Source organism: Lineus longissimus, chromosome 16 (genome assembly GCF_910592395.1).
Source record: "Lineus longissimus chromosome 16, tnLinLong1.2, whole genome shotgun sequence".
Taxonomy (NCBI): domain Eukaryota; kingdom Metazoa; phylum Nemertea; class Pilidiophora; order Heteronemertea; family Lineidae; genus Lineus; species Lineus longissimus.
Window position 1 is genome coordinate 6,157,046 of NC_088323.1, and position 26,257 is coordinate 6,183,302.

The 26,257-nt window shown below is 39.4% G+C and overlaps 2 protein-coding genes across 6 annotated transcripts in view; both read left to right on the forward strand.

Moving 5' to 3' along the window:
- Positions 1 to 26,257, forward strand: part of LOC135500188 (uncharacterized) — a 161,003-nt gene that overhangs the window by 94,638 nt on the left and 40,108 nt on the right. The gene's annotated exons all lie outside the window — the stretch shown is intronic.
- LOC135500190 (carboxypeptidase N subunit 2-like) lies at positions 1,930 to 21,581 on the forward strand. The gene is made up of 2 exons (XM_064791440.1): positions 1,930 to 2,104; positions 16,109 to 21,581. Exon 2 carries the CDS (start codon positions 16,961 to 16,963, stop codon positions 18,833 to 18,835), a length of 1,875 nt encoding a protein of 624 aa, XP_064647510.1. The 5' UTR covers positions 1,930 to 2,104; positions 16,109 to 16,960; the 3' UTR covers positions 18,836 to 21,581.

A 26,257-nucleotide genomic window follows, 5' to 3' on the forward strand; every position in this document is an offset into this window, starting at 1 on the left:
TTAAAATATTGTCCGTTGTCCATACTTAGAAAGAAGGGGACCTTTGAGCAAGACAGTGTTCCTTTTAGGCCCACACCATTTCGACCATGGTGTTGTGTAGACTGATTTACAAATGCTATAAATGCCAAGTTTGAGTGAATTTGCGTGCATAATAACTTAAAAGTCTTCTCCCCACTCGTGTCCCACCTGGTATTAAATCAAATTAAGTGACTTACCTCGGTCACAATCGTTCGGGGTTCCAAAGTAAAAGAAGTATTATCAATCATTAACGGACTACATCAGCCATTTATGCCCCTCCCTGAACCTGAAACATGATATCTGGGGGCTTAATCTGCTCTAGAACATAAAACGATTCCAAAAGAATAGAACTCACTTTGATGCTTTGTCCCTCATCGGTTTATACCTCTAGAAAAATTGACAATATGTAACATAAATATTAGGAGTTCAGCACAATGATAAAATAATAAAGCTGTTTGTTTGATGGTTCTTCTGATGAAAGGAAGAAATGTCGATAATGAGTATTTGCTTATAATTTATTTATGACAAATAGTATAAGCTATTAGTTTGAATTATTTAGATTTCTCCAAGCGATTTGCTTAGTTCATTGTTATTGTGTTTACTCTATTTCGACATGTTGAAAAATTGACTTGGATATTTTAGACGCTGTTGATTGGATTAGCAACTAGGGGCGTAAGGAGTTGCCAAAAGCTGTTTTCGTTTGATCATTTTAATTCTAAAATGCCTGGAAATGAAAAATCCCTGGGGTGTTGCTTCAGGTTGGTAAAGGAAGCATTTTTAACTGAATTCATTAATCAATTCAATCCTTATTCAAAATTTCATGTGAAAAAATGTGGCATTACAACCCTAGGCCATTCCAGGCACTGAGAGTAGATAATTTCATGGCCTGGAATTGCTTGGAGTGACATCTAATTAATGCCCTTCATGGATTGGACATATAGGGGTTAAAAGGCAAGTTACTCCAGGCTCTGCATCACCAATTGACCAATCAGCATCGAACACTCTTGGAAGTAGTTCTTTTTTTTCGAAATCAGTGTGTTCTCTTACTTTCCTGCATGTAGAGCTGCATCTGTGCAATCAGAATGTAGTTCCTCTGATATCATGAACTAAAGCTGTTTCTGGTGAACATTCTGATGGAGTTTGAGCCTGATATGTTCACCGACGTGGATTTGGGAATCCAATTAACCTGCTAAGCCCCAAAACATGACAGCAAGTGAAATGAAGAATTCAGATTCCCCCTGAACATTGAAAATGTCAATGTCATGACCTGTCAAAATGCTGTGGATTTATGCCCTGGGCGAGATCTTCTTGCCCTGCAAATGATAGGTTTGAATGAGATGCTGGGTTTGATGTCTAATGGAAAATGGCTCAGAATCTATCAGTGGGGTGTAGCCTCGAGGCATTGTGATAGAACAAATCAAAAGTATACCTTGGGCACCACCCGGTAACGAAAAAACAAGCACTTGGTTGCCATGGATATGAACATTTGTTGACGTTCTGAGGGACTGTTGCATCTACCGCAATTGCTCAGGCTCATATTGGTGGCGCCACCTACTTTTTCAGACGGACATTACCCCCTGGCCAAGGAACTGGCTTAACCATGCAGTCCCTTTAAGTATGACTGGTGTGTACATTTCAGTTAATTTGAGAACGCTTGCCTCATAACCTTTGGAAGAAAATATATCAATTTTCTCTCATTCACTTCAGTCCAGTAAGGGTTAACTGTTACGAATAAATAGTCACTTTCTCCAAAACATTTATCATCCATCTTTATAGTACCACACTGTCACTATGTAAACCCTGATTCCACATTAATGGAACAAGCATCGTACAACGGCGATAAAATCACCCACAATGCATCAGAATGCCTATCAGCGATTAATCAATATACAAGCGTTTCATGTGACGGGAGTTGGCTCTTGCAATCGACAAGCCTTCGATCTGCGGGGAAATGTCGTTGAAGGAAGGAGAGGAAAGCGACAGTTATGCTAATTTTTCAGTCCAATATGGCGAGAAGGAATCAGTTTGAGATTTAGCGAGAAAGAAGAATGTTGTCGTGAATTCTTTTGGGAATTTTTAACATCAGGTGAGTAAGATTATATTCTTCTTCAAACGCTAAGCAACAGTTCTGCGTCATTTTGAAGCTCCGTGGATGATGAGGATTATTCTTTGTACGGTAGGGATTGTCACCATTGAGGGTCTTGGATTGCTTCGGTCAAGTTTTCTTTATGCTGATGATTATGGTTTGTTGAAGACCATTGATATTTGTTTGATTTTGTTCAAGAAATTTGTGCCTTGATAGATCGCTCTGGTCAAGTTTGATTAAGATTCTGGCTCTTAGTTCACTGGCATTTGGGTTCAACATAAATTTCATGTAATTCTTGAATCATATACATTTCATGTTCTGACGTAAATTCTATGTTCGAGGCTGTACGTTATTTTCTAACATTTGAGGATTTTTTTGAAAAAAACTTCTCCTGTATTTGCGATTTTTCCTTGAAATGTCAGAATTCAGCCATTGCTGAGAAATTATCTTTTGAATTTTGAATTTTCTTTAATAAGTTTCTTCAAGAAGGACGTCTTATGGTAATGATATTGTAGCTGTTGGAAAGCTCTTGTCAAGTTTGTTTTAATTGGTTCTGTGGCTGGATACTTCTAATCTAGGTGCGATATTGTGTTTGCTGTAGACCGGTGTTAATATTGACCATTTGCTGTTCGACCAGGCACTACGTTAATTAAAACAAATACGAATTCTGTCTTCGGATTTCTAATCTGGATAATTCTTGTAGCAGGGGAACTGGCAATTGGACCTTCCACTGCCTTGGACAGTGCCACCTGTGCTCAATGCCCTCACTCAAGCTTCATTGATTGAAATGACCCTGAAGGTGTGACCTTGCAGAAGAACTGGCTTAGGCAGTGTCAGATTGTCCAACTGGATTTTCCGATGGCATTATCTGCCTCGAATCGATTCATGGTGAATCCTAATGCCTCAGGTGTTCATCCTCACGGTGTTAGCTTGGTCAGTACAAATGACAAGGCTGTTTTGAATGTCTAGCCAAAGCTAGCTTGCGGCATCCGATGATAGTTTTGAGGCATCTGGGGCCAAAAAAAAGCACTACGTGAGTGTACATGGGATTCATACAAAAACCTTTATTTTGTAACCATGGTTAGTGAAATGTAAATTTTTTTCTTGGGTACCAAAATTGAATTAAATAAAAACCAGACTTTGAAGAAATTGGCCGCACAGCAGCCAAAAGAACGCAGAATTTTTTTTCTAAGGCCCTGGGATTTCTCCCTCTTGCTTTTGGAGTGCAAGTATGATTGAAGGAGAAGGGAGTTGATGCTTGTCTCTGTTGACAGCATAAAACCTGTACTAAAAACACCTAATAATTTTCCAATGTCACAGATCAGATTCTGCCTGGCTTCGCATTCTTGCAACCACATTAGCTCCGAGTTGATTCTCGAAGAAAACTTACCTTCCAGGCGATCTTAACAATATCCTGGCAACCAGTTGCAGTGTATCATGTTGGCTTCCTGGCTTCGGGAAATTATTGCGATTGTTACTGATGTATCCGTTTCAACAATGTACATTAGGATTCTGTTGTAGTGATATATGAGGTGTTAGTCTGATGATAACGCTAAACTGTAATCTTGGTCAGAGGCTTGCCGTTGTTCGGGAAGAGCTTATGTTTTCTCGTGGTGGATAGTTGACCTAGAGGTTGTGGGTTCAATTTTCTTTCACTGAAAATGAAGAGATGAGGTCAGTAGCTGTTGCTTAAAGGCCTACCCTGGTTGTTCCTTTTCAAAGGGAAAGTCAACTTCGTTGTTACTGTTGGGGATCAAGTCCAAAGTCAACTTCCACTTGTGAAATTTGTGCTGGAGCTCTTTTTTGGGCAAATCTGGGCCATTAATTGCCTGGCAAATAGGCAGAGTATCACCGCTGATATTCAGAGACATTTGCCGCGTATTTGTGTATTCGATCCATAAGCCGCACTTACACCACCTGAAAATGGACCACCAATCTTGGTTCGGGAACCAATGCCGCACCATCGAAAATCCACCAAGCGCTTACACCAGCGCTGCAGCTAGTTATAAAATCCGGCTACAGATGGCGCGCAAACAATAAGCAGAAAGCGCCATTTCGAAAACGCCACCTGGAGCCGAACCATCTAACTAGCTAATTGCCGATCCATTTGCGCTTACACCACGACAAAGCCGAGCTTTCAACAAGCCGGGCGAATTTGGACCATCAAGCTTGGTGGGACAAATTCGCTCGGCAATTTGTATCGGCAATGGATTGCCGAACCAATTTGTCGCGGCAATGTGGTGGTGTATGTGCAATTGGTCCACCAATATTTCGTGGTGTAAGCGCAGCTTAATCAGCCTGATTAAATGGGGGTGATTATGGAGTGAATACAATGGCTATAGTCTGATTTTGACCAACTGTCACCTCCACCAGCTTCTTCCATGCAAATTTTCCCAAAGATTTGCATGCAAAATTTGGACATGATCACTAAATGCAAATGTTGGATGCCACAAGACTAGACGTTAAGTGAGATATACAGAATTTAGAAATAAGGTATTACACAGGAGTAACTTTATCATCCTGAGGCAATGAAGGGTATGTTGATGATTAAAAGTCTTGTCTTATCATTTTGAGAGAAAGGTAGATTTTAATACATGTATTTCCTGAGGTGCTATCTTCAGTTTCACTCCCTGTTCACCACAACTTGCATTCATTGTACATTTGAGTGCTGTAAAACATACTGTAGTCGGGCCAAGTTAGACTGGAACACTGTTGAATATAAAAAAATTCCCTCCAACATGTCAAGACGAGAACCTGCTTTAAAAAACGCTAGCCTGTAAAATATCAGAATGAGTATCTTTGTAGCCTGTATGTTTTAATACTTGGCATTCAAAACATTTTCCGAATAATTCTGATGGTGGCTTTTCTTTGTCCATGACAAATGCCAGGTTGCAGTGGTGAAAAGTCTCGAAGTGATAGTTTTTCGTGGCGCTTGAAATGAAAAGTGTTGAAGCTAAAATGAGAGGCAGCTCTTGATATCTTTTTTTCATCGGAAACCTTTAGTAACATGAGCCTGAAGGTGTTGTTGAAATTCTTGCTTTGGTTGAACAGGATACTAAAATGACAGGGAAAAAGAAGCTAGTTTATACAAAAAATGAACTTAAGTCATAGGCTTCTCATCTTCAAGGTGTTCCTTGCGAAGCAACCTATTTCAGAGGGGGGTTCATATTACACTTTCAAGGGTAGTTCTGACCTGGTGGATTCCTCAACCCCTGAAGCATATATGTTAGCAATCAATTAGTTCTTCTGTATTTGCTCATCAAGCAATTTTTTTGCACAATCAATAAATTTATGCTGCAGTTAGAAAATTCCCGCATCATCAAAGACACATATGGGTGTAGAGTAAAAATATAAATGGATTTGGCTCAATATCCTGGGTGTGATCCCGCCAGCATCGAAATTTAACCCCACAAAGTTCCCGAAGTTATTGAAGTCCACGTCAGCCAAGATTGGTCTCGTTGAACTGTACATTAGCTAAATCAACTCCATATAAATGTATGAGAGATTGTGCTCAACTAATACAATAACCTTAACTTTTCCTATTCAACTGCATAATTGACTGATACATTTCATTCAATCTCAACATATTTGCAGTAATTTTAAAACGATCAAATATAAAATTTCCAATAAATGACGATGTTGTGCTTTTTACTCTCTTTACGTTATGGGTGTTGGCCAATTTGAAATCCACTGGATTATTTTCATTGGTTAGCAGGGCAGGGGTCATAAAAAATTACAGAAATATAATAGATAGTTGTAAATGGGAAATAAATTTTATGATTTGACTGTAGGCATGTATACATTGGGTGCAGATATTGAAAATAGATGATATCAATAATTGATGAAGACTAGTCTGTTTAAAGTATAGATTGATGGATTAATCTGTACTTGATAATATCTGGTTGATACCGATAATGGCTCCATATACATAATTATTGGGATATTTACCTATGAATAGGCTGCCAAGTTGGGTTGACCTTTGCTGAAAACTTAACAGTGAGGAGGACCAAGTTCTATAGAATATGGAGGGGAGGGGGAGTTTTTAGGTTTTAGGATCCAACCATTTCATTTCATAAAAACTTGTGATTTATAATGTATACATGCTTCAGAGATAAAACTGCGATTTCAGACCTTTTCTTTTACCCTGTTTTGTAATGTGTGCTGCCTGGGTGTGGCTGTATTTATTTGTTACTAGTATTGAATGCTTGGAGCAAACTGTTCAGGATAAGACAATAGAAATACCTAGTGGGATGCCAATATCAGCATATCGTTGGTCTTTTTTGAGTTGAAATTAGTAGGTTGGTTATTTCTCAAGGCCATAAATGAAAGAGATCGAGGCATCTGATACATATCCAGAAATCCTTCAATAAAGCAGTCAGTATTCCTCCAAACCTACTACTTTAAGATTAATCACTTTGCTGGAGGGCATGTTAGCAAATATATTTACTACTTCAGATGCTCATGTTGTGTAATGCACTATGTCATACATTTCTATGCACTGCGTGGTGATTTCATAAAGAGCGCAAACATAGCCTGCTGTACTATGTGTCATGATGCAGAGGACTGGAAATATGGTCCATCGTAATAAAGTGGTTAAGGGTTGACCATAGACTAGACCATTTTGTCTAGAACATGAAATTCGAAAGCAATTAGGAGTCTTTCAATATGAAGTGAATGCCAATTTCAAGAGTGGGAGTCTGTTCTCTGTAAAACAAAGATTTGACACCCACCCTTGAAATTGACTTTCACTTTCCCTTGAAAGAATACTACAGTAGAACCTCTCTATTAAGGACACCCTTGGGGCTGACCAGTGCTGTCCTTAATAGAGAGGTGTCCTGATTAGAGAGGTGAAATCGAATGGAAACAACCTATTTTGGCCCAGAACTAGTGTTCTTAATGGAGAGGTTGTCCTTAATAGATAGGTGTCCGCTAATGGGGGTTCCACTGTAATTGTACTCAAATTCCAGCCAAAATGGTGGTGCCCATGGTCATCCCTCAAGAAGGTGTTGAGCCTTTCCAGTTAAAACATCGACTTTGATATTGATTGCCAAATATACGCAGCTATTCTGAGAATCACCCCTCCCCCATCCAGGGTAATGGGTGTGGGTATGCCCTCCAGCTGGTTTTTGATGAAAATTGATTTATTTCTAATCTGTATTTTCATGAATGGAGCCGGGACACACATATATCCACCCTGTCTGGGCGTGGGCTGCATTGAAAACCAAAACTATTATCAAATACGAAAGTTCACTGATCTGCCCGTATTATGTATATTGGCTAAGGAATGCATGATTATACACCTATCGTGGTGTATCGATTTCAAAGATTCTTGTGAATGGATTCTGCTGCATAAAAATCACCAGGTTGAAAATCAGTTTTTTTCTGACATCACCATATATAAGTTAAGCTCATAAAGGTGAAGCATAATGAAAATCACCTCAAACTTTGCGAAACACAGGTGACTGTCCCGCAAATTTCATTGGTTATCATTGGTAGCTGAGTTTACCTCAACTTGTAAAAATCTGAGTTGACTCACCGACATTAGATGGACAAGACGCTACATAGTATTTGTATATCTGTCTACATGACGGTGATGCTGAGATTTATATTCAGTACATGTTTAATACGCAATTGGAAAATTTCAAATTCAATTACAAACTTTAATGAACGGGGTTGGCCTTTAACCAGGCATCATCTTTAACTGGGTGTTGGCTTATTAGAAATCCTACACTGCTTCCAAAGGTGAAGTGCAGCATTATTTACTGTTTGAGTGTCCGATCTTGGTGATTCATATCCCAAAGCGTCTCAAATTCTGCTGAAAAAATAACAAGAATGTGCTTTGATTCCTGCTCAGGTAGTTGTGAGTGATGAAATTGTACCCCCCAATTACGCTTGAACGTTTTCCGATAGATGCTGCTATTTAATGCTTGATCTGCAGTCATCCAACGAAGTGATTTTATTTTTGCAGCAAAATGATGTAACATCTTGCTAATGATGTTGAGATCATCCTTTGAAGAGGATCATAGTTGTTTGAGTACATCTTATGAAGTGTCCTCTTGGGGTTTGGGTTGGAACAAAGTGGGCTAGATTTAACCTTTAAAGCGCCGAATTAACCAGGATTTGCAACTTCTGCAGCTGTCATTCGGTTGTTACTCACAATATTTCAGCCAAAAAACTTCCAAAAAATTGGCAAAAATCATGAAACTCGAGCGACATAGCCACTCTTCAATATACGGCCGTTGGAGGGCTTTCCCATGCATGATGACGTCAGGGGAATCCCTGATGCGCAAAACCGCGGACGATTCTGCGTGCAGCGCTTTAAGGGTTAAGGAATTGATACCGAACTGGTGATAAAAAAACAAGTAAAAAAAACATTTTAGGCTTAGAAATGTTTTCATCCTATTTAAATAAACTTCAGAGGGAGGTGCGGCTGGGTGGGGCAGTAAATTGCATCTGCATCAAACAATCTTCGAAACTATTACTATAGACTATTTCTTTGTTCTATGATGATTATGATAATTACTATCTGAAAAAAGACCACTTTGTTGTGAGACCATGGGCGGTCTTTCTATGAAACTTTGAAGAAAAACCCAAGCTACATTGCACTGCCTCCTTTGCGACTTCTGTAGAATGCTGCACTATCCATGAAAATCTAGCATATTTTGCTGCTGATGCAATTGTTAGGGTGTGGGTAAAATGTTTCTTTGATGTGCATATCCTGATGAGAAGCTTGTATTGCTCCATAAAAGGACAAAGGATATAAATTCGAGTCGACGTGAGCGTAAGATGTTGTGCATCCTAAAGTTATATCCTTTATTGTCATAATCAAGATTTTGTTTGGGTCTTCTGGAATTTTGGTTTCTTGAGTGGAAGCGATTAGTGTGCTGGGGATGTCAATGATTTCAAAGCTGACTGAAAAATATGAACAAGTTGTTGCATTCTAAGCGACATCTCTCCCACTCAAATTAGGGCAAAGTTAGGAAGATCACTTTGGGCAATCTTTGTCATATTATAGTAAACCGCCTACATCCTGTCTTAAGATACCAACCTTCCTTACGCTTGACATTTGCGTAGCGTGGGGTGCTGGTATGTTGTGACAGTGATGTTCTTTGTTGTTTATAGTTGACATGATTATGAACACTGAGCTTACAGATGATGCTCTTTGTTAAGAATATTGTGATTTTTAATTGAATTAGAAAAAAATACTTGCACAAATACGTAATGAATATAAGTTGCGTAGACTGATATACTTTGTATACATGTACCAAATTTTAGCAAAGTTGCTTGCATCCACTGCACTACTGCATTGTGTATAATAGCATTATATCTTATTGACCAACGATTGGATACGGACTCCTTAGTGTAAAACAGACTTAGTCTAAGTTTTCCCCAAGTTATTTAAAAGTACGCAAGGTTTGATTTTGTAACCAGTGATTGGTGCAATGAGATCATCTGAGTGGTGTTTATATATGGAATGTTTGATCCTGTGAACAATGCTGCTCATAGCAGACCTGCAGGTATTGGGAGATGCCTTCTGTCACTAGTAAACTGCTGCTAATACCATAGCTTTGTGCACCGTCAGATTATCACTGACATCCTGTCTTTCGATATGAAACTTCCTCATGCGTGACAACAGACGGGTTTGAAAAATCATGGTTTGTAAATCAAAGAAGCCAGTTGTGCTTACGTGTGCAAAGTTTTATCGCTTTACGTGATTTCGTTTCTAATCTATGATGTCATAGCTTTTCAACTTATGCATTCAGTATATGGCGGCAGCGTTAAGGGTTTAACAACTCTCTTCACTTCGTCTTATTGTAAAAGTTCTCTGATGTAGAGATGATTTCACAAAAATTGTTGGAATATAATGCCATATGGCGCTGAACAAGTCGTTTTCAGCCTCAGAATCTCCCTTATCAGTGCCAAATATGTCTTGGCTACCAAGGTTTTTACATCTCATCAACTAAAAATGTATATCATCAGAACGACCTGATGTACAATCCAGGTTAGTTAGGTTTGGCTAAATAATGCATGCGATCAATCCCCATATAAGAGAGAGTGAGGGTTGTCATATGATTTTCGCAGCATTATCTCTACTTCGGAGACCCTTAGCAACCAGCCATTTGATAAGAAGCAGGAAAACCCAGAAGTTATTAGTACAGTGGAACCTCCCTTAGTGGACCTTTCTACTAAGGACACATTCGCTATTAAGGACACTAGTTCTGGTCCCACAGTGGTTGTTTCCATTCAATTTGACCCCTCTAATCAGGGCACCTCCCTATGTAGGACACTACTTGCTAGTCCTTAGGGTGTCCTTGATAGAGAGTTTCTACTTCCTTGGAAACAATTTTCCTTTGCAACAAGTAGTTTTATTGGTAGTTCAGTCTTCACCTGGGAATTTGAGGACTCGATAACTTATGATACTCCCTGTGTGCTAGGTTCAGTTAAGATATTCAGCTAAAGGGTTAAGAAATTAGCAAAGGTTTGCCACAGGACTCCCAGCAGATACCTGCTTCCTTCCAATGAATTAAACATAAAACTATTCATCAGAACAACGGAAGCAGATACTGATTAAACATCTGTATAGAACAGGAAGGCGTTTGCATGACAACCAGTGGTAATTTTATGGCAAAGGCAAGATGCGGATGTTGAACCTATAATAATGATAATGAAATGTCTATCTTTTTTCCAATCAGAAAAATTTTTTTTTGAGATTTATTTTGGCAAATAAAGGTTATTCGAAAATCCACGAAAATAGGATCTTTATGAAAATTTGGCGTTTGACAAGATAAGAAATGGATGCAAATCCGTGCTGAGAAAATGTCAAGTTGAACAAAGCGAATGCCGTACAATGTGGCAGGTCATAAGAAATGGCTGCTATCACCTGTTTTTCGGATTGACTTAGCTATTTCATTGAATCTGATGCTATTCATTGGCAGGGCTTTTGTGAGAATGTCAGGAGTGTAGAAAGTGTGCTTCTAGTGTTGCATATTGTAAGAAATGTACAAAGCATGAAGTATTGTGTATCTAATGTAATAGAGTTCTGGGATAGCTCAACTACCTTTCTACACCAATGTTCATTGGCCTTTGTTCATCTACATCCATGTTTATCTACCTTTCTGGCCCATGCTCATCTTCTTTTCCTGCTTATGCTCATCTACCTTTCCCTCTATACTCATCTACCTATGCTCATCTGCTCATCTACCTTTCAAGCCTATGCTTGTCTACCTTTGAAGCCTGTGCTCATCTACCTTTCTGGCCCATGCTCATCTTCTTTTCCTGCTTATGCTCATCTACCTTTCCCCTTATACTCATCTACCTATGCACATCTGCTCATCTACCTTTCCAGCCTATGCTTGTCTACCTTTGAAGCCTGTGCTCATCTACCTTTCTGGCCAATGCTCATCACCTTTTTGGTCTATGCTCCTCTACCTTTGCCGCCGTTGCCCATCTACCTTTCCCACCTATGCTCATCTGCCTTTCCTGTCAATTCAGATCTACCTTTCCCGCTGGAGCTCATCTCCCTTTCCCATCTATGCTCATTAATATTTCCTACCTGCGCTTATCACAGCGTAAATTCCCGATTGACGTTCCACCCTGATGGCTGATAGTTAATTCATATTGGGTATGCTTGACTTGCTTCAGAAATGGCGATTGTTGTCATGGGAGACGTATGCTGTTGGGCTGTCGTGCAGTCGATTCTGTCAAGCCGAGGCAGCCCAAGTAGGCATTCAATCAAATGAGAAGTATGGTCTGTATGGAAATTTCTTGGCTTTACATCTTTATGTTTTCTATCAGGAGCTGGTTGCATCGGCTGCCTGCTTAGAAAACCTTATATTTGCATCTAGAGATCTATGTCTTGATGTTTGTCTCATTTGCGGGCTGCTTTTAAAAATGTGATCATTGCAGGATGTCAGAATTGGGGGGGAAAACTGTCAAATTTGTTGTGCCTGTTTGTTCACGAAATCTCAAAGCATTTTGGAGTTTTCTCAATTTTCATTTTGGCGGACTACAAAATTTCTTCACCTTTACTTAATCGCTGTTGCTTATAAAGTCTGTGAACATAAAACTACTGTGAAAAGTTTGCCATTTAAAATCTACAACCTATATTTATCTACACAAACAAAAATTGCTCAGGAAATTATTCAAAAAATCAATATATTGAAAAATGATAACAACAGTTCCTGAAAGAATTATATGATGAGTTTTGCTGTCAATATGAATAAAACTAATTAAGTTAATGGAATATTGGTGCTTAAGCTCTCATTAAAGGATTGCATTGTTCGACATTAGCGTCCCAATCCTATAAATATTTTAATAATTTCTTTATTGCTCTGCATATACGATCTTCGTCAAAATGAAATTCCAGGCTTTATTTTACCATTGCTCAAAATTTATAAGGAAGAGGAACACAATTTGTACTGATGCATAGGTACATATTCATGTAAAGAAGGAGCTACTGTGATGCCCCCAAAACTGCCCACAAATGTTTGACAAAAAGTTTGAGTACATTTGCTAATACATCTAGAAACGGAGCAGAATTAGTTTTCTTATGACCATTACAGTACTTGGCAGCAAAGCATGATGAACACAGGTTGCTAATGTTGGCATATATTAAAAAGAAATAATGAAATAATAAAATTATTACTAATTTCATGCAAAATCTAGCATGATATCACAATATTATCAATTGCAGTATGGTTGTCAAATTCATTTATCCACTTAACTTTGATTATGAACATCTTTTGTCTTTAATTATGATTATCGATATTGCAAACTACATTGGTATTTTAGGATTCTGATGCAACAAATATTTATTGCCAATAAAATCATCACTTCAGGTGAAATTGTGGAATAATCCCGGGTGTACCCGGGAAGTTATAAACTGTTATTGATCCTGAATTTGCCAATGGACGTAACATATTAATGGGAATGCCAGGTGAAAGTGAAATCATTTTATTGTTGCCTTGGAGGGCATTATTGATCACAATTTATTGAAAAATCCAATCTGTGAATATTTGTATTGCGTTTGTCCCTTGATATCTTAAGGTTGTAAAATGTTTGCATCAACAACCAGATTTATTGGTCATTTTCTATCAACTTGATAGGGTAAAGGGTAGGTGGGTGTTGTTCTGACTGGTGATAATGGATTCCATCATGAAAAGAGATGATGACAAGTCATATTGAAATGGTGGGGTCTATCTCCTCTCCCCAGGTTCCATCAAGTTGATGCTGCTCATCAAGCCCCCTCCCCCCCCCCCCCCCCCCCCCGATCGCACCCACCAGTTTTAATGCACAGTATTCCTGACGTCCTGTTATCCTCTGCTTGAATTCCGCTGAAATAAGGGTGTCTCGAAAAGTACTATTCCTCCTATTCAGTCTCTGTTTCCGTACTCCCTTAACTGCTGCCGTCTTCATCAGCTACTCCCAGATTTACTCACTTGGCACTTTGTCAAAATTGATGGCCTGGTTAGTGGTTTTATTTCCCATCACCAAGAAAATAACTGTCAGTTTCAATTAACTCATCAGCACATGTTGATTAATGAGTGGTGTTAACGTCGTTGAGACTCCTTCTCTGATTAGCGCTAATGATTTCAAACTAATTTATTGATGACAATCTTCAGACTATATACTAGCGTTTTGTGGAAATACCCTTTACGCCTGAGTGATGAAATGTTTACTTTCATTCAAAAACATAAGTCATGTGGTGCATGGATTGCCAGCTTGTATCGCCCTTTCTAATCATGTGCAAAAAGAGCACATTTGCAAAATTATCGGACTTTCTGCGTTGTAAAGATAGAGTTAATGTTATGTAGTCACTCTACAAAAGCACAACTTTGACCTGAATGTACATTGCTACCAGCACAAAAAGGCTTTTTCTCGGGAGGGCTTCCAGCTCATGATGCTGAAGTAATGTGTTGCATGTATGCAATGTGGGATGTTACCTCTGACCAACACTCTACATGTTGATGCCAAAACCTGATGTTTTAGCAGGTTGCAGTAATCGAATAAAGACGTACACACCATATTCCATGGAGACATTTCCTAATCTAGCCTTCTAGCAAGTGATATCCAATAAGAGCACATTGCAAATTTCATGACCGCAGATAAGTGCGAGAATTCCCATATTGCCTGAATACTTCAGCACAATTTCTCTCGCCACATTTTATCCAGCCGAGCTGGTGAACAATATTGTGAATTGACTAAGCGTGCCACCCATCAAGTCCAAGGCAGTTTCGCTATCGATCGTTGTCAGTCCTGATGGTGCTGCTTATCAGTCAGGCTTGACCTTTTTCGTCGGGGAGAACAAAGGTCAAGGATACTAGTTCATCCTATTTGGATGCCTTATTGCTCTATATGAGGTTTCCGACTGTAGTATTATTCACCTTGTTTCTCTGCGCATCATTTGGGGGCTTGAAATGGCTTCGTCATTAGTTTACCTTGATGTTTGCAGCAGATTTTATGCTCCAAGTATAACAACGAATAGCTTTCCCCCAATGTGCAAAAGGTTGTCAGGTTAATGGCTCTAACCCTGTTAATTCGTAAATGTTTGGTTGAAAACTTGTATTTCTCCTGTAACATTGTTACTTTGTATCATCTTGTTTCCCCATAAACCAACATTATGGACAAAACCAAGTCCGAGTGTAGAAAGGTTCATGTCTTGCTGGAGGATGGACATAGTGAAGTGTAAATGTCATCCCATGCTGCCCTACTATACAGTAACTCGAACAAGCTCAGAAGGGCATTGGGCGGATCCATGATATGGCTAGGGGAAATACTTCAATGAATGGTCTGTGAGTGGGAGTTACAAACAAAAGGTTTCTTTGGTAATATTCCGAGAAAGAATCCTGCAGCAGACGAGTCTGGAAGCTTTGAGAAACAGCTCGTTATGTTCTTCAGACCAGTTTACTCGATTTTATTCAATTCTGCTCTCTAGAAAGGTTACAGAAAGGTTTCCGCAGGTCAAGCCTATGGATATCTTTTCAATGATCTGGTACTGATAATGAGGAAAAAGTCTTGAGAACCAGGCTTTTATTGGTGAAAAATGGATATGATAAGGTTTTCAATGATCCTTTGCTTTATCATTTCATTTCATTTCGTCAAATTTCTGAAGATTTTGATTCTTGTAAAGGTCAGATTTCAATAGACTTGACAAATTATTAAGAATTGACTTGAAAGGACATGTATTCAGTCCTAGCGTTGTTACTCCTGAGCAAATCTTTGACATTTAGCATTATGCTGGGTGTGAAGGTGTAATCTTATCTTGCTCATTACTGCTCCTGTAACTGTTGTAATGAGGCTGTCTGCTTGGTCGATTCTTACGTTAGTCAGACAGAAATGTCTACAAAACAGTTTGAGATGCTTGTCTAATCCCACAAGGTAAGTGAACTAGCTTAAATGCTATCATCCGTTAGAAGTTTAGTGTCCGATTTTTAAAATGTTCATTGAGGATTTTGAGAAAATTTGAGATAAGGTTTTCTTTATATCAGCATTTTAGCATCACCAGCATTTATCTACTGAATAGACCAGTTCAGGGCCAAAGGTTTACACTTGAAGACCTTGTGGTTGGCCCACAATTAGCATACCCTGAAATATTATTTCTTGCAAAATGTATTGACTGCCAAATGATGTCCACCCAAAAAAAATCCTACATTTGTCCTTAGCATCTCTGTCGGCAATTTTGATGTAGTTAACTTTGGCCAGAATGTACATAAATATAGTCGGCCTAAAAAGTGCTGATGATATGATGTCCAGACTGAAAAATACTCTTCCCCACTATGAAAAAGTGACATGCCTGGCAAAAGTCTTTCAGGTCATTCTACGATGTCAATAAAACTTGGCTCCATGTCAGATTGGCAAAAAGACTATCGGGTTGCTCCCGGATGCCAATAAAACTGGGCTCCAAATCAATACCCATTCTAGCTGCTTGCCCTAAAACACCGCAAAAAGCTACTAGCCATGTTTTCTACATTATTACATTTCTTCGATTTTTTTGTGGTTTTGCAGGTTTCCATGGTAGGCAACCACATTTTATGAAGATACAAGACATTTGGAGGATTTAGATTGAGCAGAATGTTCATGAGAAGGAGGTGTCTATTTTGTTTGTCACCAGAAGGAGTCAAATTGGAAAAGGTTACCGCATGGAAGATGGAGTAATTGTGACCTTATCGTTTTGACCAAACCCAGTGGATTGGATTCATTGCTGTGAGTTGCTGTACTGGATTAACTGTGTAGGATATAGTCATATTGGATAACGCTATGATATTGCAAAAGACACCAGCCATTAGAGGGAAGTATAACCAGGCAGACTGGTAAAAGGACAGTTGATCTGGCATTTGTAATCGAAGAGGTCTTGTTGGGAAGGTTGTTGTATGGATGATCAGGTAGTTGTGTTCTTATCATGATGAGGAGAGCTTGATTGGATTCGGTGCCCTGACTGGCTATGTTGGATACAGCAATATTGTGGTAACGTTATCATATTGCAAAAGGGAGTCTAAGGATGATTGCAGGGGATACACAGCACAGTGGTTGTCCATATTATGGTGAAGTTATCCTATCGGAAAAGAAAGCCTTAGGATTCTTGCAGGGAATACGCACTAGAAACGTCCATATTGTGGCCAAAGTGACAGCTAGACAGGATTAAAACCAAAGAGACCTTGGGTCGTGGGAAATTAATGAATTAGTTTCTGAGTGAAATTTGTGGATACTTAAGCCTGTTTAAGACACCTGTTTCATTCGAGGAGAGTGCATGTCATCAAGAGTTTTAGTTGGCTTCAGTTATGGCCCATCGATCCTGAATTTGGTAGATGAAAATGGAATTTATTCATTAATTTAGCTGCTCCTGTATCAAGTATCACAATGTTCAGACTCGACTGCCAGGCCGTGTTCTCCATTACTGGTTTTATCATATCGGTGCTAATATCACTCGTGGCATCCGACAGCTGTCCAGAAACGTGTCGATGTCAATCGACTCGTGTAAATTGTTCCACACCATTTACTAGCGCCCTTCTGAGACAAACATTAGAATCATTATCAGAACAAACGACAGTATTATCAATAGTGTACACATCGAGCATTCTCCCAGCGTATCTTTTCTATCGATTGTCATTGTTACGGAAGCTGGAGATTCGGGGCGATCAGAATTTTCATACGCTGCACAAAGATTCATTTACAGGATTATATAACTTAAGAAAGCTGATCATAGTTGACACTAACATCAAAACACTGCCAGCAGATTTTGTTATGCCATTAATTAAATTACGCCACATAGATATTAGTCGGAATAAACTTGGTAATTTGATCGATAATACGTTTTTCTGGTCTTCCAAGAATATTACATATTTAGACATGTCCAGAAACGAACTTTCTAATCTACCTTGGGGAATATTCCGGCACGTCCCAAATATTGAGACGCTGCATTTGGGCGAAAACAATCTTGGGAGACTAGATGTTGATTTTTCCACAGCATCGAAACTCCAAAAGTTATATTTAGAAAATTCCAACCTCACGCAACTCGGAGAGAGGACTTTCATTGGATTAACAAGCCTAAATATTCTGGTGTTGAAAAATAATCAAAAGCTTGTAGAAATATCACAGACAGCATTCGAACCGCTAGAAAATTTGCGCACACTTCAATTAGAAAATGGCAGCTATTTGAATTTAGTGTCGGAAATGTTTCTGGGTTTGTCCAAGTTGACGCATTTGTATCTGAGCTCAGGGTTTAGGAATACGATACTCCCGTTCAAAGTGTTCAATGGTCTGAAGTCGTTGCGGACTCTGGACTTGAGTTTTACAAACCTGACCACGATTACAAGTGATGACTTGGAACCAATTGCAGAATCAGTCCAAAACCTTAATCTTAGCCACACAGACATGAAAATACTTGAAAATAATACATTCTCGGATTGTGTTCAATTGAAGGAACTTAACTTAAGTAATGCCTCAAATTCGAAAGGAGTTGGCACATTTGAGGCTGAGACCTTTGGTGGCCTATCCAATTTAACTAAATTAGACATAGGCCAAAACAGTTTTCAGACACTGTCCTATCCATTCATACAGATCCTTACTCCCCTAAAAAGTGCCACGATATTTGCAAATAGCGACAATTTGACCTGTGATTGTGGTGTGTTGCCCTTTGTCAAATGGCTTACTTCAAATTCGATCGATATCAGGATGAAATGTCTGCGACCAAGCTGGGTCTACTCACATGATATCAAGACCCTGAATGCCCAAACTCTGCGATGTGTAAAACCGGACGGGTACGAAAACACCCTTATCCTTGAGCAAGACGGTGTGGGTAAAACAGTTACCGTCTCGTGCATTGCATATGGCTACCATGACTACCCCAATGTTTCATATACCGTAACTGGTAATCCATTAGTCAAGGACAAAACAGACGAATTCCGCAATCTCCGAATTGACGACAACTTAAACCAATATGTCACCAATCTAACTTTCAAAATTCATGGCTTTAAACCGGAAAATAGTGGATCTATCCATTGTATTGCTTCAAATGAGTTCGGGAACACATCATGGGAAATGAAGATTGCGTATGAAAACAAACAACACCCGAAAGCGATTATTGTTCCGTGGGCGATAGTTGTTATTGTATTGGCTGTGGTTGTCACAGTGACCGTTGTGGTTTGTTGGTGTATAAGACGTACGAAGGAACCAGATGAGTTGAATGAAGATGAGGATGACGAGGATGAGTTTTCACCATCAGACGAATTCTAAAATGTCCGATCCATCTGAAAAAGGCATATCTGTTGGTGGTCACAGTTTGTTAGTATCTACCCTTTCCTTATGGCATGACATTTTGAAGGTTATCTCGACGACTAATGTCATCAAGTTCGTACAGAAACTAAGTTTCGTCTTGCCAGTATTGTTACTGCAGAAATTGGTATAAGTGGCCACCCCGGGAAATCAGAGTATGCCTTAATTCTGATTTATACATTGTAAGACAAAGTTAAGAAAGCCAATGAATTTGAGACTGCCGTGCAGTGTATAAATTGAAATATGGGCATGTTCTGATTTCCCTAGGCAGCCATTTATTTCTTCCAATTTCACCAGTATATGAGTTTACCAATAGAGATTTATATGCCACGAGCATATATAAGATAAACCATGTCCTAAAAGGTATTTGAATTTCTGCTATTAAAATACTCTTTCATCATGGTTCACTTCATTTAAAGGGACACGAATGACAGTGGATTAAGGAGGGGAAGGATGCCCCTAGTCACCACCTTGTATCATTTGTGTGCACAACTCAATCTAAAATTACCTCCCCAGTGTTATTGAGGTGTGGTTTTGCAAATGGCTTTCATATTTCTGGTGGGCACTGAGATATTTTGTTCTTGTGTACAGTTTAAGTTTCAGCTGAATAATTTTCTAATGATCCTGTTTGAAAAAGGTACAATCCTACTGGAAGCCATTTCATTTGAGAAACGAAAATATCTCGCACCCTTCTTGTGGCTTCAATGGAAAATCCATGGGACAAGGTTATCCACTTCTTGTTTCTAAGCACATTTCATCTTAACATAACAAGACTATTGTTGGTAGTCTTATTGCTGTAAACCTTCAATAATACCCAGCATCACAATGACAAACATGTCAATTACATTCAGCCCATGAAGTCTACGATTTCTTATGAGATATGCATTTCCATGACAATTGCTACAGATGAAGAATCGGCTGGTTATCTCCAGATCTGTAGAATTATTAAATTTGATTCTTTATGGTCAGCACACCCCAAGACTGTTTTCTCAAGTTATTTTTTATGGTTAGACCTGTTTGATTACATGTCTTAGGCCCCTTGTTGTTGAATCTAATTTCATTTTGAGACTGTCACTCGCCAGTCTTGCGAAATTTTTCATTAATTAGCGTTCAGTTTTTTATGAGACCTACTTCTAATGAATCTTGACATCAAGGCGCATAGCTGTAATCCATGAAAAGATTTCCTCCTACCACTACCCCTCCCGAAAATGCAAAAAAATAACAGGGTAGGAAACTGTGGCAGGGGAAAGTTGCATGTGTCTTGGTGCTGTGGCCAAGATTTTGACATCACATGGATTACAGATGGTCTGTTGCAATGACGTTATGGATGTTTTCCCATGTCATCCAATGCATTTAGCATGACGCTTCTGCAAATTCCTGCCTTTTCTCGAGCAGCCTTGCCAGAATGAAGTTTTCGACTTCCTTTAGAGGTAGGTCTTATAAAAAGTGGATTGAAATCATCAATATGAGTGCGATATGAAATGCTTCTCGACAATGCTGAGCAAACTTTAATGATATCTTCATTAAAGTCATTTTACTGTAGCACCAAGTATAGATTAAATCCACACTCGACAGCACCTATAACATATGGATAAACATTAGAATCAGACATTGATGAACATGAGGTTTCTTCCACAACTAAATTTGCTTCACTTTTGGCTGTATATATCGAAACTATTGAACCATTCTGAGTTATAGAAACCCTGGGCTGAGTTGTTAAAAATGTGTTAGATGTAATTGTCTTATTGCAAAAGCTTTTTTGTGGGATTATCTGAAAAACATAATGTCTTCAAGGATATACTTAACATGAGTGTAAAGGATAACATGAACTTCGTTCTTTTGAACAACAGGGACTAGAATAGTGTAAATTAGTCTGCAAAAGCTTGTCCATAGAACAGTAAACACTTTGTGAATGGCAGCCTTATGTGTATGTATGTATACATTCAATGAAATCAACAACACAAAAATATTCGTACACATTAAATGAAATCCAACTGGCATTATTGTGGAATTTTTGTGATTGTGTGATTCGAATTTTGAAAGAAATTTTTATTTTTCTTATGATTTTCATATAATCAAATTTGTTGACATTGTTGTCTCACTGCATTAATTAGTTGGTCTGGTTCGTCAATCAACTTGATGCTAATGCTTTGAAAAATAAGAATTTCACCTTTATCTTTGTTCTCAAATATATGAATAGACTGCCTGATTACGCCTCCAGCAACATGACAAATAAGACTGACCAAATCACATCTTACCCCAATCTATATTACTCATTAAAGAGGCAAGATTTTCATGTCAGTGATCGCCTATGACGCCATCGTATCGACTAATCACGATTGGCTTGAGTGTCAAGATGTCCAAATGCAGATCATGCTTTTATTCTGAGTTGTTTAACAGTTTGTCTGGAGCCAGAACAAAATTTGCTGATTGCTGGTTCATTTTGGCTCATTCGGGCAGTTAATTTCTAATGACCAGTTCGTAGATTTTGTGTTTGGGTGTCCATAGATGTAGAGTGGCCACATAAGTTGCTTTTCATCATTTTACAGTGCCACCAATAGTTGATTGAGGAACCGAACAAAACACAAAAGTTATAATTGTTATAAACACTGTTTGTTGAGTAGATAAGGCTTTAGTCAGAATCTAGAATGAGAAAATAGTTTTGTATTTGGTAGAAGATTAATAAAAGTTGTTTGTGGTTGTCATATCTTCGTCTTGAATGATTTAAATCTTTCTAATGGCTTTTATTGCAGTTACTATAACCCCCCCCCCCCCCCCCGCCCCAGATTCAGGTAATCTAACAAGAACTGTCTGTGTCTTCTGACTGTTGAGGTATGGGGAGAACAACAGCTCCGAGATGTCGGATTGGCACAGTGGAAACATCAGCGTCTATCAACTCTATGGTCCCGGGTTGGATTCCCGGTAGGTCCTGGTTTAAGCAGAGAGGGTGACTCTCTTTCACAGGATACGTTTCCTTCAGGATCTCAAGGTGCCCCTTTCTTTCTTTACATTTATAGCGCTTTTCTTTACTTTACTTTATAAATATTCTTTACAAAGCTAATCATGTCATAGTTAAAGCTCAGTTCTCAACTAAGTATTTCGAACCGACTGTGGAAGTTGTGAACGGACAAATGATGTCTAAATCTGTGCAAAGGGATAGAAAAGAAACGTCAGAGACAAAAATTTATTAAAGTGATGTTCTGTCCTTTGGCATCTATTAACAATTCTAACTCAGCTTAAGACAAACATACCAATTATAGAATGAAGTAGCTCAAAATTTGTATTCATCAGCTGCTTTAACAATACTGTTCACTAATGGAATATTGGGTTGGGCATCATTATCACTAGCTTTTATTTTGATAGTCTCCGAAGAATATATCTGGAGCTGCATGTTCAAAGTTCAGCAAAGACTTGAAAAGTCTCATGCAGTTGACTTGTAATGAGACCCTACTCGTGTCACCTTGATCTCATCGTGATGGAACAGGTGATGAAAAAACAAGCTCTCGTTACTTTGGTAATGTTAAGATTGTTTTTGTAATAGAGCACTCTCTAGGTGACAGGTGTGTGTTCATCTTCTACCATAGGTTGATAGAACAGAGGCTGCCAACTCCTGACAAAGTTTGGCTAAGAACCTTTCACCCATGAGTCCACTGAACTGTCCAACTATTGGCAGTCTTTGCAACACAACCCTACCCTCCAGGGGTGTCAGGAAGGATGAAAAACGTGCACCGTTCACTTGTGATGAGATCATAGCCTCTTGCATGATCTTGCTATTAACTGCCGAGCTTTTTCTGGTAACAGCCGCTCTTGTCATCGTCTTCGCATCATAATCAAAGTGTAGATGAAAAAAACCTCTTCATGACTCGGGTTAAACGTAGGGAATCTTTCGCAATACTACACTTTATGGTGATGTAGGTGTTTTCATCCTCTCATAGGTCAAACAGTTTAAACTTCCTTCAAGGGGAATTGTGGGGGAAATTCCTAAATCATTTGGTGGAAGTTCTGAAGTGCGTCAACGGTATCGGGCCAAGTGCGTAGAAGTGGTGTCGATCATAAAATAGCAGATCACAGTGACAAAAACAGCTCATTTGCAGGGTGTTTTATAAAGTTCAAAAGAGATGGCTGTTGGAGATCAACTGTGATAAAATTAGGGAGCTTACCACTTTGATCCTCCTACATGAACAGCCGTTGATCCAGAATATTTTTTCCATGATGCTTGCAACTGATTTAGATCCACTTTGAGGCACTAGGTGAGACGTGTGTGACGGTTGAGACGTGTGTGATATGAAATAAGGGAGTCTCCCCTTTGACCATCAAGGTGACCTGCCATTGATTGAATGTAATTGGCTCCTTGGATAATTTAAGCAGACTGGTTTAGATGAGGCAGAACTGAGACTTGTCTCTAGCGTAGTTTCACTGATATAAGACCATTTCTGCATATATGGGGGGACATTCGAAGCCATCAATATCATCTCTACATCGACTGTAGCAGAAAAAAAGTCATCAGTAGGGAGAGGCAGATTTTTCCCCCTTAATCTTTGTTATCCTTTGGCCTTGGCTATTTTTTTTTCTCAAAGCTATCAACGCTGCAGACAGGGATCTAAAGGTCACTGCTTGCTTTGTACAAAGATATACTTGAGGATGGGGATGAGGAGGAAGGCATGTTGAAAGAACCTTACTTGCCCCTGGGGACAAAATGAAGGAAAGACATTAATGTGCCTTTACACATTATTCATTATTCTTTAATCTTTTAGAACCTGAAGAGCTTTCTTAGCATTGTCATTTACTTTAAATCTTTCAGTTCTTAGAGAGCTTTCCAACTATTGGTCGCGTTACTACCATACATCTGGGGCAGATGAAACGGATTATTGTTGTCAGTATACATCAGTTTTAGATGACCTCTTGTGCTTCTCACAAGTCAAGACATGATTCATTAGAGGAAAAAATTCAATCAGAACAGTTTGAATGACTTTCGGCCAAACCTCTCACTAACCAACATTGGCACCAATCTTGTCACTTACCACACCAGGGGAGATTTTTCTGCTTATTCGGAGTCTGACTCTCTTGAATTGGGCTGTCTTTGACCTCATGTGATAGCGGAATTTCGCAGAGGAGCTAATCTAATCAGTGGACAGACCGGTCCGAATTACCTATTCTTTCGCTCAAGGATGCTGGCTATGTCACTTTCATGGTCAATCAAGTTTGAGGTAATCCTGTTTGTGGTATTATGTGATAACCAGAGTTAGGTGAAGGATGAATTCAATCGGGGCTGGTGTGATGACATTTAACCCCTCTGCTGTCAAGGCCAGTGGAATGCTCTGTACCACAATAGCACCCTCTACTCTTTAGAACGTCAGTGAACACAAGGGTGGCAAAAGTGTTGAGCCAAACCTCTGGCCGATTAGACAATCCCAAACATGTCGAAAGGCAATTACCTTTCTCATGCGAAAACCCCAATGAACCAGTTTTGTTTCTCCTCGAATCCTCCCCCTTTTCTCTCAAAGAAGAGAAAGGGATAATATGGTGAACAGCAGTATATGTTTTAAGTAAATAAGGGTCTTAATTTTTACCTTCACCCAAAACTAAATCAGCTAAGTCTTTGGGAACGTTTGAGATGGTCTCTTAACTCTACGACATTGGGCACCACACCATTCTTGTCACATATACAGTGTGATTGGATCAGCTGAAGTGTGTGCGTTCTGATTAGGATTATCTCCGTCCCTCATTTGAGTCCGCTTCCAAGTGGTTTCCTCAACCTTGGGAGGTTTGGTGTGGATATTTATCTGTCCAGATGTGGTCAAGCACGCCCAAATAGTAAATAGCTTGATCTTGCAAGGAAATTGACAATGTATTCCACTTAGATTGAAGGTGTGTCTCACTGATGATTAGGACACTGGTTTTATCTCTGTCTCCCATTCGTGTAGGCTTCCAACATGTTTCCTCGAGCGTGGAGATAGATTTGGTCAAAATATATTCATCCACCACAAGAAGTCACGCAAGGTCCGAAAGTTAATAGCATAAAATCACAAGGAAATTGGCACTGATTAGGGTACTGGCAGTAATCATCCTCCCTCATGGGCTTCTAAGCTGTTTCATAGGTTTGCTCAGGATACATTTATCTGTCAAGATGTCATCAAGCAGGGTAAGATAGTAAATAGCATGATCCTGTGAGGAAGTTGACACTGCATTCCACTTGGATCGCTGGAAGGTGTGCCGCACTGATTAGGGTACTGGCTGTAATCATCCTCCCTTGTTAGCTGGGGGTTCTGAGCTGTTTTCATTGAGCTTAGGGGTTAGGTTTGGTCAGAATATATTTGTCGCGCCAGAAGTGGTCAAGCATGGCCAGATAGCTACAGCATGATCTCGCAGAGACATTGGCACCATACGCCTTCTAAGCTGTTTGCTTGGGTGTGGGTGTAGCTTTTGTCAGAATACCAGATGTTGTCAAGCAGAGCCAGATAGTAAATAGCACAATCACACAAGGAAATTGACACTGAAATCCACTTCTCTCGAAGGTGAGCGGTACTCATTAGGACATTGGGAATAATCATCCTTTCGCATTAGCTGGGGGCTTCTGAGCTCTTTCCATGAATGCTTTGCTTTGTTTAGTCAGCTGATATCTTAGCCCTTGGCAATTCTTGATCACACGCCTAATCAGTTTCACAAGAAAGTAGACCGCCGCTGGCTATTACCATCATCGATAGTCAGAGAAATCATTCGCCGGTTCTACCAAATAATCAAAGAATAAAAGAAGATTCTCTTATGTAGCTGTCCCGCTTATCTGATTAAAACTCCGATCATGGTGATTAAGAAAGCCTTATGGTCCAGCGGTTGAGGCATTCCTCTTTTCCTCTTTTCCACATTTGAATACAGGACAGGCACGGTAACCGGAAAAAAACGCCGACCGACCGACCGACCGACCGACTGACCTGCCAACCTACCGTCATAGTGCAGTATCCCTTTCGCTTCTCTATAGCACATGTATCTGTGTAGTGCCCAGCGCAATGGACGTGATGGAGTCCGACGTGTCTGACAGCAGCATCTCCAGTCAATTATACCGGGAAAACGAGTTCACGCGGTAAGGAACTGATAACGATACTCTAAAGATATGCTTTGTCTACATGGTCGGTGGATATAAAAACATGATTTGGGCCTAATCTATGCACTGTAGTTTTTCTACTCGAGTGTCTCGACCGATGCAATGCATGAACTGCAACGCGCAACATGCATTTGTTGTCATTTGACCAGCGCACGTGCGCTTGTTTACAGTTTCATTTCACGTGACCTGCTATCGTGGATTGGATATATCACATTGACTTATGAGACCTGTGACTCAACTACGAAACTCCTTGGGTTGGTAGGTCGGAAGGTCGGTCGGTCAGT